At 40.5% G+C, this 15,801-nt stretch overlaps 1 protein-coding gene across 1 annotated transcript in view; it reads right to left on the bottom strand.

Moving 5' to 3' along the window:
- AGBL1 (ATP/GTP binding protein-like 1) overlaps positions 1–15,801 on the bottom strand; it is a gene marked incomplete at both ends in the record, with an annotated part of 90,114 nt that overhangs the window by 34,077 nt on the left and 40,236 nt on the right. Inside the window, 9 exons of the mRNA XM_009084685.1 lie at positions 2,848–2,935; positions 6,330–6,478; positions 6,838–6,924; positions 7,574–7,657; positions 9,272–9,428; positions 9,535–9,979; positions 11,004–11,120; positions 13,111–13,184; positions 14,149–14,314. Coding sequence (XP_009082933.1) covers positions 2,848–2,935; positions 6,330–6,478; positions 6,838–6,924; positions 7,574–7,657; positions 9,272–9,428; positions 9,535–9,979; positions 11,004–11,120; positions 13,111–13,184; positions 14,149–14,314 — 1,367 coding nt within the window. The remainder of the gene's footprint in view (positions 1–2,847; positions 2,936–6,329; positions 6,479–6,837; positions 6,925–7,573; positions 7,658–9,271; positions 9,429–9,534; positions 9,980–11,003; positions 11,121–13,110; positions 13,185–14,148; positions 14,315–15,801) is intronic.

Below are 15,801 nucleotides of genomic sequence, written 5' to 3'. Positions count from 1 at the left end.
TGAGGTTACCTTCAAAATGCACACCACCCCAGGATACCTGTGACCAGGGTGAAGGGAAATGAAGTGAGCTCTTTCCCCAAAGGAGCACAATAAGACTAGATGAGGCACTTAGTGCCATGGTCTAGTAACAGCAACAGGGCTGGACTCGATGATCTTTGAGGTCTCTTCCAACTGGGCTGATTCCTTGATACCACTATAGCAAGCCCAATACCTCTTATTCTGACCTAAAGTCTGAGCAACCCCAAACACACTTTCTTCACATTTCCTCCCCCTTACAACTAACTTCTCATGGCTGGGAAACTCTTATAATCACTGAAATAGTAACATGAGAGTTTCAGTAGAGGTAAAAGTGTATATGTGTCTGTATATGTACATTCTTGTATACACAAAAATATGTGCAAAACTGGAACAAACAGTAAATGAGAGACAACAAGTAGTTATCCTAGATGATTATGTTGACATATAATTCAATGTACAGTTAGAAAACACAGAATATTCCAAATCAATAAAACTATTCTCTCACATATTCTGAACAAGAATCTGATTACAGGCTTAATTGTACAATCATGGCTTAATCTTGGAAGTCAGCTGCTGCTTAATCACTGCACAATAGCTGCCTTGCTAATGACGTGGGAAGCCACTGAAATGGCATTCAGCATGGAAAGTTTTCCCAACCAGAAGCCCATACTCATAGTAGCCAGAGGTTACAGGCATGTAAAGGGGAAGAACTGTACCACAAAACATTAGTTCTTGAAGTAGATAAAGTTCAGGGTTAGCAAAGAGTACTTGAAACAAAATAAAAGAACTAGTCAAATTGCTATAGACAGATTACAGGTTGAGAGAGGATAATCTGAGCCTTCAGCTTCAACCCCCAAAAAGATTGCAAATGAGATTGGGACAATTTAGAGGGTTTTTTTGTGTCAACACAAGATTGTGGCTCTGCTACTTTTGGAAGGCAGCCCACTGACATTGCTTGGGTTTTATCTCTCATCAAACCCACCTGTGAACACAGTCACCTTTGAACCCAGCAGCAAATTGGTGACTACAACACAAATACAATTTCTGGCAAAATGAAATCCCATTGTTCCACATTGGTCTCCAAAATCAGCCTCATCACCTGAAGGAAAGAGCACCATTCAGAACACCAGGGAAGTTCAGCTCTGTCCTGAGAGCCCCACTTACCATGCCAGACAGTTATCACAGTTAATTCTGTTAACACCTTTCTATTTTCTTGTATTTCCCTGTCTGCAGTCATCAGGTAGCCCAAACCCTGAGCTTCAACTGCAGGGTATTGGGGGCAAGGGCCAGACTTTTGATTTGTTTATACAGTGCCTAACGCAGCACCTATAGCTCCCTGAGACACTGAGGCATTGTGGCAATGCAAACTGGTGAATAGGAATCATGGTAGAAAAAAATAATTGGAAGAACAATAGAAAAAAGAGAAAACTTGTCACTCAGGCATTCCTATCTCCAGCTTTCAGGTCATGACAGGTAAGGTAAGGATAAATAGTTAATTAACATGCATTATTTGATTACAAAGCATGTGAACTTTACCCATAATGCTCTAATTGTTCATCCTCAACATGTGACCTCTTTTTTCCAGTGCATGTCTTCCTGCTTGCATTGCCCCAGGCTGCATCATTCCCAGACATCCCACTCACAAGCACTCAACCAAATGCATTTACTCACATCTGTAATTTTCCTACTTGTTCTATTCCATCCCCCAGCCTTCAACTCTGCACAGATTTTCTAATCCAAAACATACCAATTATTCCAGTCCTGAAAGCCCTTTCTATCACCATTTTTTTAAAATAAGCAGTGTAGGGGATAACATTTTTGAAGCCTTGAGAAAATAAAACAGAGTTCATTCAACCTACTGAAACACCAAGCTCTGCACTTGTCTCCTTTGACTCTAATAAGCTGGATGAATCAGGGATCAGTTTTCTGCATGGAAATGAGAAACCTGAGTGAGAATGTCTCACATGAGTCAAGCTCCAGCTCAGATAAAAGTTAAAGATGAAACTGATTAAATGTTTTTCTTCTGAGGCTCTGGCACACTGTAAAACCAGCCTGAAACAGGAAACTTGCCTAAATATCAGCACTGAGCTTGTCAGGACTCCTTTACACCACTGCTGCCTGGCCCCAGTAGAAAAACAAAATTTCCAGTAAGACAGTAAGGCTAATCCCTCCTGGTCCTTCTGTCAGGACAAGGTGTATATATATGGTGACAGTCAATGTGGTCCACAGAGCATTTTGCCTCCTAGGATGTAAGTTCCAACTTGGAAGAAAAGGGAAGCCCATTACGATACTAAGGTATAGAGGCAGATTCACAAAGGTATGTTTGTATATTTCCAGCTCTACATATATATTTATATAAGTGTATAGACTACATGTACATATGCACCCCACACCCCCCAATGTATATCTAACCCTTTCTTTGGCTCTTCAGCTCCAACATCTCTTAGAAAATCAATAAAAACAATTCTCCCATCCAGGTCACTACTTCTTGGAAAGGGAAAAAAACAACTACACTTAGTGGGCTAAGCTTCCTTGTATTCCTGGCTGCATCAACAAGGTTTGGGCACTCCCCATTTCCTTTCCTTCTCTTTTCTCCTGGGGAAGTGAATTCTGCACATGCCCTGTTTCTCCCTGGGCATCTAATAATTGAGATCCCACTTGTAGCTGTTTTCTGAAGATGGAAGCACATAACACATTGAGACAGCACCTATTTAAAGGCATTTGAAACAGGGGGCACTGGTGCTGAGAGGTAAAGGACATCAATACAGTTACTAGGAGGGAAACAGTGGAGAAAGGAAGGCACAAATCATTCACCAGAAGTGCACTTACTTGTAGTAGCAGATATCATGGCCTGCCCGAACCCAGCGAGGCCTACCCTGGAGAGCTTCCTTCACTGAGTACATGACCAGCTGCATGCCTACATAAAAACAAGACAGTTTCAAGTGACATGACTTCCCTGGCTGGAAAGGACAGGAGTGGGAAGGAAAAAACTAAACAAGAAGCATCATTATTTTGTCAGTGCTCTCTCTGCAGATAGTTTATGCAAAATAAATACATTCCCAAAGCCCTGTGGTGGCTTTTTTTTTCTGATATAGCTATGTCTGTACAAAAGCACCTCCAGAACAAATGAGCTGAATGGAGTTTATTAAAAAATAAATTATCCTGCTGGCCTTTGCAAAGGAGGACTTCAAGGTGTTCTGTTTACAAGCAGAGGAAGGGAAAGAAAAGAAAAGGAATCGAGGCATCAACAAGATCAGTAATTTGGTTAGTCTAATATTTTATGCTTGGTTGCACCATTATTGAACTCTTAATCCTACCACAGCATTAAAGCACCCTACCTTCAGAAAACAGTAAGCAAAACTGCAAGAAGGTTTTAAACTTACTATTAGACCTAAATAACACTTATGTGTCATAAATGCTGATAATAGCATCCATCTTTGTACTGTATTATACCAGAAGATGACTTCTTCCTGACCTCCAAAACATTACCATTTCATGCCCTGAGGTACAAGGCTTTCTCTGATCTGAGCTGTGTATACATTACTCACAGTTCCATGAAGCCAGCCCATCTGCAGGGAGGTTTTTTGTATCAAATTCCTTTGCTGTACACACCTGCCTGCTCTTTTACAGCACAGTAAGGATGCTGCCCTCACCAGCAAAGCTTCCTGCACAAGGTGTACCTGGTGAAGGGCTGGGAGCTGCAGGGGTGGCTGCTGCCAACCAGCTCCAGTGGACCCAGCACAGCCACAGCTGGCAGCAGTTCTGTGAGGGTATATTTAAGAAAGAGAAAAATGCCCTTTCATGTATATTTGCATGTTGATAAGTTGCCCCCTGAGCCTTCTCTTGGCTGTTCTTGTGCTGGGAGGAGGTGATGCTTGAAAATCATTAATACTGATGACATATTTCCATAAGCAGCTATTCAGTTCCCTTCTTCCTTTGAGTTCCTCTGTTAAACCCTCCAGCCCTGTCAGACCCAAGAAGTGTACCAAAAGCACTAATGCCTTTCCAAATCACCTTTGGCTGTGCTAAGAGGTAGCACTAACTCACCTACAGCCAGGAGTAACCTCTACACTGCTGTTCCCTGAAACAGTGCTGTGAGTCACATAAAAGCAACAATTCCCTTTGCTTCCAGAACATGGCCCACAGAGTTTTGAGACACAGGCCCAGCTCATGAGAAAAGGGATGTGGGGCTCAGGGCCTGCAGGGCTCTCAACATCCCAAATATCAGCTCCTACCCTTCTCTCTGAGGCCAAAGGACACACACATGTGAAACTGTCTCAGAGTGATGATTGATCTCAACATCCCAAATATCAGCTCCTACCCTTCTCTCTGAGGCCAAAGGACACACACATGTGAAACTGTCTCAGAGTGATGGTTGATACAACCTTGTTGTCTCACTTTAATTTTTAAAAAAAACCCAAAAAAACCCACACAACAAACCCATAGTTTTTCCTTTTCACATTCTCTATGGAAATGTTCAGTTTTAGAAAAGAAACTGAAATAAGGCTTCTGATGAAATCCCATGATCTTCTATGGTAGAGTAAGTTAGTGAAAAGGGAAGAAGGAGCATAGTGGAGGCTGCACCTCCTGACTTGCTCTGTTCCTGGCCACAACTCTTTCATTAAAGATCTTTTTTGCTGATTTGAAAGTCACACAGTTCCATCTAACCAAGAGCAAAAGGGAAAAATTAAACCAGACAAGTAACCAGGAGCTGTAAAGTATTGCCACCCAGAGCACTTTGGCACTACATCATAATTGGAGGCTTTTGGTATTATAACATGGGCAATAGCCCAGGAAAGTGCAGAGGGAATGTGGCAAATAAACAGCATCCCTCACCAACAGCCTGTGTAAATGTTATGCATGTGCTGGAAGGGTTAGTGAGCCTCGCTCAGCCAAGCCAGAAAAGCTGGAGCTTCACTACCCACTCGGAGCAGCAGAAGTAACCCACAGAAGAATTGTTTAATAGACAATCCCATGTAGAAGCCATCCAAACACAAGCCATGGCTTAGCCTCCCTCCTTACTCCAGATGGTATTTTCACATATCGCTTCCAAATATATTTTTCATTGCATGCTCGAACATGTGAGTCATGTACAATTTCAGGTACACAAAATAAGATTATAAATGCTGACAACAGCCAAACTAGCAAATAATAAACAACCTTCCACCAATTATTATAGCGTGAATCTCTAGCTGTGAAGGTGCTGATAGCTGCATCAGGGGCTCTATTGGAGTTTACAGCAGGACATCAACATACTTCATTTTCAGTCTCCTATCAGACACACCACAGTGAATCATTTGGTAAACCAGTGAAGCAAAATAAGATGATCCAAAAAAATTAATTTTCAATTGGAATCTATATGAATACTTGAACTCCAGCCCTTAGGGTTAAAGGGCAAATGTCTTATAATTCATTATGCCACTCATCCAGCCACTTTCACACATACAAGTGACAAGTGATTCCAGCTCCTAATGTTATTTGTTTTAGGTACATTGATCCTGAGAGAGTTGTCCTGGTGATGCTAAAGGCTGTAGCCACAGGGCTTCGGAGGAATGCAAAGTCTGATATTAGGCACTTATTAAACATTCTGAGTCAGGTCTTGAGCTGGTGTAAATTAACACAGCTCCATGGAAACAAATGAAAAAACCTCAGCCTATGCCAGCTAAGAATTCAATCCACAGTCTTCATGCAGAAGAAATATTTTCTCTTCTAAAATGGACATTGAAAGCTGGGATTTGTCCTGCCCCTTTCTGAGCAATTCTGCCTTTCTTCTGAACCATGGAATACAACAGGAGCTCAAAGACAGCAAGGAACAGATATTTTTTTTTTTAATCATTAATATCAACAGAAGTCTCAGTAGATCTTAAGTCAGAGATGTCATTCTGGATAAGCCCAAAGGATCATGAATATTTGTTTGAGGATTATAACATTTATTTCCATCTTAGAAGTACTTTCCAATCCTATGCTACTCATTCAATTCCAAAGGATTGTCCTCTTTTTCTACCCCACCTCCCCTCCAAATCTAGTGCCATTCTTCCTCAGTTCTGATCCATAAACACAACAGTGACAATTTTCTCTCCCCACAAATCCTCTCCCAGGTCTCAATATTCAGCTTACTCTTCAGTCCTCCTGAGGATAGACAAAGGTTCTTTGACAAATCTATAGTGACTTTTTCAGTGAATTTCAGGGCAGGTAAGATTAAACTTACAGTTTCCCTTATACTTATAGACATGGAAAGTTTGAAACCTTTATGGCATTGAAAAGATACTCTTGAGAACTGAAGACTACCCCAATTCCCCAAAGACTCATACCATAATTAAATTGGCTATTGAACTTCTCACAGTTGATAATGTTGAAGCGATAGGGAACTGCTAACTTCATGTCACAGACTTCAAAGTAGAACCACTGGTGATGTTGGTTGCTGTTCACATCAGCATTCATAATTAAGTCATACTCAAACCTGTAAAATAAAATAGAAAGATGATGGCCATGAACACTCCACATCTGCCACTGAAAGTACTGACAGCAGACTATACAGTCAAATTCATTAATATTTTGTGAGCATTAGAGAACACCATCAGATTGCAGTGCCCAAACACCATTAAATGCTCACACTACATTAATCACGTCAAAACATTTTGAGCTCTGTTTTCTTACTCCCGTGACTTTGATGATAACTAGGTATGGGAAAGCATAAGCTCTGCATAATATAACCTGCTTCCCTGGTTGACCCTTTCCAAATCCAGGAGAACTCCACCATTCCAGGCATGGTCACAGCAGAAAGACAGGATGGGACACGTCTGTTGCAGTTGTACTTACTCACGCACTTGGATGGCTTTGCGAAGATTTCCTGATTCAAACTTGGAGAAGAATGTCAGACAGCCTGGAGCACCTGGGCTTGAGCAACTGCTGTAAATCAAAGCAAGGACACCTATAGCAGGTTGCCTCAAGGACAAGTCTTCCCCAACACCTTTTGTATACTACAATAGACTTTTAGTAAGCAAGACCCTGAGAAGCAGCAAGAGGTGAGCAAACCCATAATCTTCCTATCCAATGCAGCACTCCTCTCTGCTCTTGCTTAGTGATTCTTTTCCTTTTCCCAGTTCTCCCTGTTGTCCCAGTTCATGTATACTTTATTCTAGTTCCTTTCCCCACTCATTTATTCCCATTAGGCAGCTTTATGCAATTACTCTACATTTACTTTTCCCTCATCTATATAGTTCCCTCCTCCTAAAGCTTAGAAACAAATTAATCTTAAACAACTTCACAATTTTCTTCTACCTCAAACTGTCCTTAACCATTTTTCCCCCTCAAAAGAACATTACCTAAGTCACTCATCCTTCCTCTGAATGCAATTTCTTCATGTTTAGGACCCACTCAACTGCCCTGTGCTACATCTTCTCAAAGACCATAGCTGAGCACTTAAAGCAGTTCACAAGGCCAGATGTGTGGTTTTCAGAAGCCTTTATCTTTATCAGAGCTGAACAAGTAAACTGAGCTCACTACCCAACCCAGCACTGCCAGTGCCCCTGGTTACACAATTTAAGTTACACACCTGGGCTCATCTATATCAAACACAGTTCTGCCTATCAGATCACCTGGCTGGATTAGGCGGCGAATATCATCTAGGACTTTGTCCCTAGAAAAAAGAAAGCAGCAAATATTAGTGACATTGTGAGAAAATCTGATATATGGTATTCTTCTAGAAGAAATATGAAGAGTCTTAGGAAATTCTGTGTAAGGACTACTAAGAAAGGACTCCCATGTGCTAATTCCAGGTGCATTTTTCCCCACCGTGAGAATTTGTGATCCATTCCCATTACAAGTTGCCATTTTATGTAAATGACTGATTCTGTGAAATTTTTATTCTCTACAATATTGTGTCAAGTTTGATTTATCCCCAGTTCTTCCCAGTCAATGCCAGCCTCCCCAAGTGGTCAGTCTTGTCCTGTGAGGAAGTGTCTGCCATAACTTATAAACCTACTAGTCTGTCTCATAGCAAATTTTGACTCCAAGTCAGGCTGATTTCTGCTCATTATTAAAGGGAGCTTCTCTGATCCCTGAAGATGATCAAATGTGGAACACCAGATTTTCTTCCTGACCTTTGAAGCAATCATGTTATGCCTTGAAGCATGATATGATTAGTCCCATTTTAGCTGTATAGTTACACATGTTGTTACAGCCATAAAAGCAAAGCTTTTAGAGCAACATTGCAAGATGATGGTAGAGTGATTTTGCCTCTAAATAAGATTTCTAGCTTTTATATTTGCTGCATAAAGAGTCATTATCTCTCTAGAGGTCAGAAACCAGTGGTCTTCACAAATGCCATTTGATGAGTGTTGATCAGCTCTAAAGTTTAGCAGAGAATCCAGTGTCTTTGCTATCTGCTAATAATTCCCTATACTGCTAAAAAGAAATGCAAAGTCATTGCACAGAACCACACATGGAACAAACAAAACTGGTTATAAGAGCTTCCCTCCCAGCACAGCTTCAAAACACAGCTTCCCACTCATCTGAGCACCTAAATTACATGAGAGGTCCTTTCTGAGACGACAAAAGGATTTTTCCTCAAAGAGCCAATGTTGCAAGCACTAAAGGTGGCTGGATAAAGGGCAAGATTGAAAGTAAAATCAGATTCTGAAAGGACAGAGTCTTCTCCATCTCTAAAATGGACTTTTTCTCATTTGTGTTCTAACAAGGTCAGAGTCATAACTCATTCTGGGACTTGGTCTGCTTACATTAATGAAAAGCTGCTAATAAATCTATGTCAGAACTTTGATCAGCTTAGAGTCCCATCACCAATATGGGTATATCGATGCATTTATCAATAACTGGTTTAATCAATAACAATGTGAAATATGAGATGGCAAGTCCTTATGGATCCACAGAAACCGTAAAAATCTGTTTCCAGGGTGCCACTACCACCTTGATCTATGAGACAAAGAAAGCAACACGGACAGTGTACAACTCACCCACTGGCACACTGAAAGTCCATGTCGGAGGTATGAAATGAGCTTGCTGATTCCTAATCCTGTTTCTAATCCAGTGAGATAACTATTTCCCTTTCCTTATGAAGAAAACCCAAATGAGATCAATCTGCTGTTTGGCCTTGTGGCAAATCATTGGGTAGCCCAAACTTTTTTCTGTAACTTCCTAAGACATTCAGAGATGTCTGAGTCAGAACCTACATAAACCAGTTTTGAGTGGTGTGGAAATTATTCTCAGTGTGGTAATTATATTCGAGCACAATCACCTTTGAACTCCATGTTTGCGCTCCAACATAGGCTTGCTGTAAGGAGGTGGCTGGTGACCCCAGAAATCAGGGAATGCCAGGTCTTTGTAGCCTGGTATGGACTTAACACATTTGGCCCTGGCTGTGTAGAGGCAAGGGCTGTGGAATGGGACATCCCCTTGGTGTTTCTCCAGAAGGTTTCTCACTATGTCTGAGCTCTCCAGCATCCCTCCAGTGCTCATATTGATTGATGCAGAGGCAAGGGCTGTGGAATGGGACATCGCCTTGGTGTTTCTCCAGAAGATTTCTCACTATGTCTGAGCTCTCCAGTGTCCCTCCAGGGCTCGTATTGATTGATGTCTCACATTCAGGGGAAAATAATTTTTTGTACCAAGCAGCATCTTCTGGGAGAAGGTGCAAAGCAAGCACATGACTCCTGACTGCATCTTCCTCTTCACAGGAGTCTCTATCCTGGGCTGCCTCTGCAATGTCTCTCTTTTCATCAGTATGATCCCATCTGCATTCCTCCTTCTTTCTCCACCTCTGCAGTGGGACTTTGAAATCCTGTTCCCCTGGATCTGGTCCCACCTCTGTGACACTTTGGTTTCTCCATCTGTAGTTTGGATGTTTCAGAGAAGTAGCACTTGGAATGAAATGAGAGGGAGCAGAGGAAAGTCTCTCAGTCCTGTCCTCCAAGCTCTTCTCCTCCTCAGACACTGATTCAAGCTCCTTTAAATTTAAAAAGCAGAAGAAATTAAAAGAAACTAAAGACAGCTTGTGGCTCCTTCCAGAGGAAATCTTTCAAAGGAGAAAAGAGAAAATATTTACACATCTTTCAAAACTGTACTCCACCAATGAAACAGCCAGAGCAAAATCAACACATGGACCACCTGCCACCATTTCTCTATCCACAAAGCTGTTTCAACAGAATTTCTCAGAAATGAAAAGGATCCATCTGGTTGATCACCTCTAACCAAAACTGATTGTTCTAACGAAGTAGGGAAGATATCTTGCAAGGTATTTTTTTAAAATATAAATGTTACAGGAGAGTAAATGCTTACGATCTGTCATGCAAAACTCCACCCCAATATAAATGTTACAGGAGAGTAAATGCTGACAATCTGTCATGCAAAACTCCACCCCGCCTTCATGCATGAGTATAATTTAATCCCATTTGGCTACTTATGGTCACAATCAAGGTCACAGCATTGTGTGTACAACACATATATTAAGCCAGTCGTCCATATTTGAATCAGGGTATTCAACTCTCCTGAACTCCAAGACTTGTAATGAGTGCTATACTCCAATATTATTTTTGTCCCAAACTGCACTAGAAAAAAAGATTTGAACTGTTCATTTCACTCAGTGGCAGCGCAATCTTCTCCACTTCCTTCAAACCACTAGTTGACAGTATTTATTTTCCACATCTCATTCTGATCTTGATATTGCTGTTGAAATTGCCAGCAAGGATACAAATTATCTGACAGGTTTCTGATGTGGCAATTGATTCAACAGTTCTTACTTAATCTATACCTAGACAAATGTGCATCAAACATCATTCCCTCTATCACTCATGATTCACACAAATAAACTATGGCAAAAAGTCATAATCTTTGGTTTTCTGGTCCTATAAGACTCAAAGGTTTCCTTTTGCAATAACCTTGTCTAGTCATCACTTGTCAATTCTCCCTTGCAAGTACTTCTTAAATTCTGGAATATTCACAAATGAAGGAAATTCACACTATGAACATACCTGGAAATTATGGGAAAGTTCTGGACACATTGCTTCATATTGTCCAAGCTCTTCCTCTGGCCGGTCAAGCACTGGCCTTGACCTCAAATTATTCACATCTGTCTCCAAGTCATAATCCTACAAAAGCAGATTTAGAAAAGTACATATATTATGCATGCCCCACAAGATGATCTCAACCATCAGTGAACTGAGGATGAGAACAGTATCTGAAACTTAAAGGTTCCTGTGCATTGATGTGCAGCCTCACCCATATCAGTTATGACAACCAAAGACAAACTGTGTTAAGGATTCAGTTGTAGTATAAAAAAAAAAGCCAGGAAAAGATGGGGCAAGAGGGAAGGATGGAGACATGGCATGATAATTGGGCATTATACTACATATCAACATGTCTTTTAGCATGCCCACAATACTATCAAAGAAGTGATTTTCTCCCGACAACAACTCATTTCTGAAACTTTTATCAAAATTTAAAAAATTTATTAAATTGCCTGGAGGTACAAGTGTCCATGGCATTTCAAACCGAGTCACACTTGGGTTTCAAAGCAGAGTCTGAAGTGCTGTTTGGGCTCAGGTGAAAAGGTAATGAAGAGCTGCAAGAAGCATGAGGCTAGTTTGAAAGGATTTTGCCACCAATAGCATAATGATGTATAAATAGCTTCAAAGTTGCTGAAGATTTGGGTTGAGAAGAATAGATGGTCAATATGATGATTGTGATTTTCACAGAACTGTCTGAACAGTTCCTGATGAAGCACAGAGCTAAGCTTCATTTTGGTTGGTATTGCTAGTATGTATGGATATGTATTGTGTAGCTGTGAAAATATTTGTAAATAACATCAATGCCAGGAAACATTGTGCAGAAGATCTCATACCAAAAAAAAGGTAAGCTGGAAGTTCATTATCCATTCCCTGCTTGCTTTCCCTTCAGCAAGATTTTTTCATTGGAGATATATGACCAGAACACCAGACAAACAGTACTTAAAACTCATATTCAGAACTAGCTCATAGGCAAAAAAAGCTCCAAAACTGCTTACATCTACTTGGTAAATCCTTATGAATAATGAAATAGTTCAGAGGCATGTAGGAGCTGTTTCTGAATGAATAACTAATTAAAGAAGGAGATAAATTCACTATGAACCTTATTCCTAATGAGTATCTTGACGAGCTCTAATATTCAGATAAAAACAGCCAGACAGGGGCAAGTTAGGACACTCAGCTAATGTGTGTGAGGTTTTTTTTAACATCCTTTTTTCATTGGGTGACATCAGTTTAATACTTGAGGAAAAAAGACAGGGCAAGTAATGAGAACACCCTTTCACCGAAGTCTCAATCATATCTAATTAGACTGTATTTGCAACTCCATTTCTTTAATTTGCCTTCCCAAGCCACTTTATGTGGAAAAGACTTATTAGCAGCATTCACTACTTCACATTTGCATATGAGCTTGTTTGTATTTTCACAACAAAAAAGTTTGTACTCTCATCCTCAGCTGGTGGGGGGTTCTTTTTGCCAGTTAGGTCACTGCAGGAAGAGTGCTAAGGGAGAATTCAGAGAAGCATTGAATAATTCATCATATTATTTGTCTGTGTACAGTAGCAAATAAAGAAGGAATATAGGTTCAAATGCCCCAGCCGTGGCTTAAAAGAACTAACCTTCTCCTTAGGGTAGGTGCACAGCCCAAATATGCTCTGATATGGGAAGAAAAAGAGGGTTAGTTTTTCCTAGATGATAAATCAATTTTCACTAAGGGCTATTTTCCTGATGTACACATAGAGGAATAAAAGATCCATCATTTATCCCTGACCATGCATGTGATTCTAGCAGTCATTGGTCAGTCTCTTCATGGAAAGAGAGAAGTCACCAAACCCACACCATCTTGGGTAACAAGCATGGTAATTCATAAGATAAATGCAGGAGACTCCCTTCAGTGAAAGGCAGTGCTTTTTCCTCTTCTTCTTTCAAGTATCCTTCTATCCAGTGTGTTTATGTGAGACCACATGCACATCTACATTCTCTGCTTAGCTAGTCTTTCAGGATGTCAAAATGGGCAATGAAAAGTTATACTTTCTGGTATGTAGATAATTATGGAAACTATGGCTGATATACCTACTTCCTCCTTACTCTCCCCATCCTTGTTATCCAGATCTTTTTCAGTCTCTTCTTCTCCATCACTTTCATAGTCACCTGCAGAAGTAGGAAAGAGGTTGAGGCAAAGGTGTTCAGCCTAATATCCCTTCTCATGCCCTCTGCAGAAATACTTGTAAACTGGAGTGACACATACTCCAAACTATACCCCACCAGAGCCCTGAATAAAGCAGATCCCATTTGTTAATGCAGTATAAATGAATTTGGCATTAAATCACCCAGTTTTTAAAGCTCTGTTCTCTTGGACTCAAGCACTGCCTTTCAAAACCATGACAAATGTCCCCATGATATGGATCCAACTCACATTACAAAGCAATACAGAGATTTTCTGCTTGGCTGCAATGATATTACAGGATGCTCTTAATCTATATTATCTAGATTAGAGTGTTTTACTGCTATGATTGTTATATTATTTGAGCATCTTCCACATGAAACTGAACACAACAGAAATTGTGTGTATCATGGAGCCTGCTGTTTATTCTTTTCTGTGGAGGAGGTATCCTGCCTGTGCTAGAGTTCTGCTTTTCAGCAAGAGCTCACATCTTTTACTTGTGCAGCATGACTGCTATCTGCTTGTGTTTTAGGAAGTGAAACATAAAACAATTCCTGCAATTCTTTACTGGAAGAGCTGCAGGGCAGTTTTCCCTCCACAAAGTCATGCACAGGCACAACTGTGTCTCCCTCTCTTGCTGTGGAGCAATGGCATCTCCAGCTTCTGCTATGCACACTCTGTTCCATTAGTTTTTGGACAATAGAGAAAAAATTGCTTTTTTTCCCCCTTTTCGTTGCTCCTTTTAGTATTCTCTCATTTATTCTCCAAACAGATTCTCCCAGCTTCAAGAAGACCTGTGAGCAATTTCTTCTCTACTGATACTGTAGGCCATCAGATTAATTTTAACTGTAAACCTCAGGACTATAATGCCAACTCTGCCTTTCCTAGATCACACACTTAATTCTCATGTCATATTCTTTTTCCTATTGAACTCACCCTTCAGCCATTTACCTTCAGATGCCTCACATGGAGGTTCAGCCTTGGCATTCCCAGGAAGAGGGAAGAAATAGGAACTTCTTACTGTTGCCAGAGGCAGATGCTCCTTGGGGTAGCACTTTCTCAGGATCTGAGTTGCAGTGGTTATGATAGGATCCAGATTTTTACAAGATAAACAGTCCTAGGAACCAAAGGTGAACAACATTAAGAATGGTCTCCTACAACTGTCCTCCTTGTTACACACAATCCTCTAGAGCAGAGTCACTTTTCTGATTAGAATATGAAATCTTTATATTTATGATGGGTTTTCTTCTGATCCATCTGACCTTTTCCCCCCCTCTTCTTCTTACCACTAAAGAAATATGGCTGGAACAGAAGGACCTTGAGCTCCTGCAGATCAACTCTTACAGACATAGAGGCTATCATGGAACTCAGGGGACTCTAAATGATATCCCTCCATATCATTTAGAAGATTTAGCATCCCCTAACTCTGCCCCAAGACATTATAGTCAGGGTATATTGAAGGAAGCAAATACAGGTAACAGTAACACTGAAGAGATATGTCTTCTAGTATGAATAAAGAAATGCTTTATGGAGCCTGTGTATATGTTTTAGCTGCCAACATACACCAACACTTTGCCCCAACCTTGGCAGTGTTCAAAGCTAGGATGGATAAAGCCTTGACCAACCTGGTGGGAGGTGTTCCTGCCCAGGGAAGTAGAGATTAGAACTAGATGATCTCTAATTCCATTCCAATCCCATAACATACTATGATATTCCAAAAATCTGTGCTTCTGTATCTTCACCACAACTATACCCAGAGTCCCCATGCCAAAATTAACACAGGAAAACTAGTACAGCTAACAATGTTATTTCACTATACTCAGTATGCACAATGTAGACTCAGAGAGAACATTCTCACTGTACTCTATTCTAGATGGTTAAGCATTAGGCTCAACAATTAGTCTGAAAGATCACTATACATTATCTAGTCATAAAATAATTAATTACTGCAGTAGCCCACATTTTCTATTCCTATAATCACGAGTAGAAAATAGAAGTATGAGAACCTATAAGAACCAAGATGTACTTTGAAGACATAGAATACTTCTGTATTTTTATTATTGTGCTATGCAAGTGAACTCCTTAGTCTTGTTGCAAAGAGAACAAACATATAATCCCACAAAACTAAAAGCAAAGACCCCCTGGGAGATCATAGTAGGTATATGTCTTCAATATAACAGCCAGGGAGTTTGGATAAACAAATGATAATGCCACACAAAGGTCAAGTTGTTTAAAACCAATGGGTATAATGGTCAGTAAACGAAACTTCCAGATTTCCCCAAGTACAGCACATCCATACTGCAGCCTCCATCCGAGGGACCAAGTCATCAAAATGTAGTATCCTACCCAAGTTCACAAGCTGCATTGTGCTTATCAGCATGTTATCTTTAGTGGTTTGAGTCTAAGACTTAGTTCATCAGCATAGGAACGCGACTCGAATAGCAGCATGAATATGCTATAAGGTAAAACAGAAATATTACAATACAGTCTAATACCATTTCATATTTTTGCATCCCTTCAGCAGAGATAAAATGGAACAGCCCAGAAGGCAGAATAGATACTTTGTGCCATTGTCTGACAGCCCATAGTTAGGATTTGGGCTAG

The sequence above is a fragment of the Acanthisitta chloris genome, unplaced genomic scaffold (assembly GCF_000695815.1).
Source record: "Acanthisitta chloris isolate BGI_N310 unplaced genomic scaffold, ASM69581v1 scaffold1111, whole genome shotgun sequence".
In the NCBI taxonomy this organism is placed as follows: Eukaryota; Metazoa; Chordata; class Aves; order Passeriformes; family Acanthisittidae; genus Acanthisitta; species Acanthisitta chloris.
Note: the sequence above shows the minus strand (reverse complement) of the source record. Positions and strands in the feature narration are given on the sequence as shown.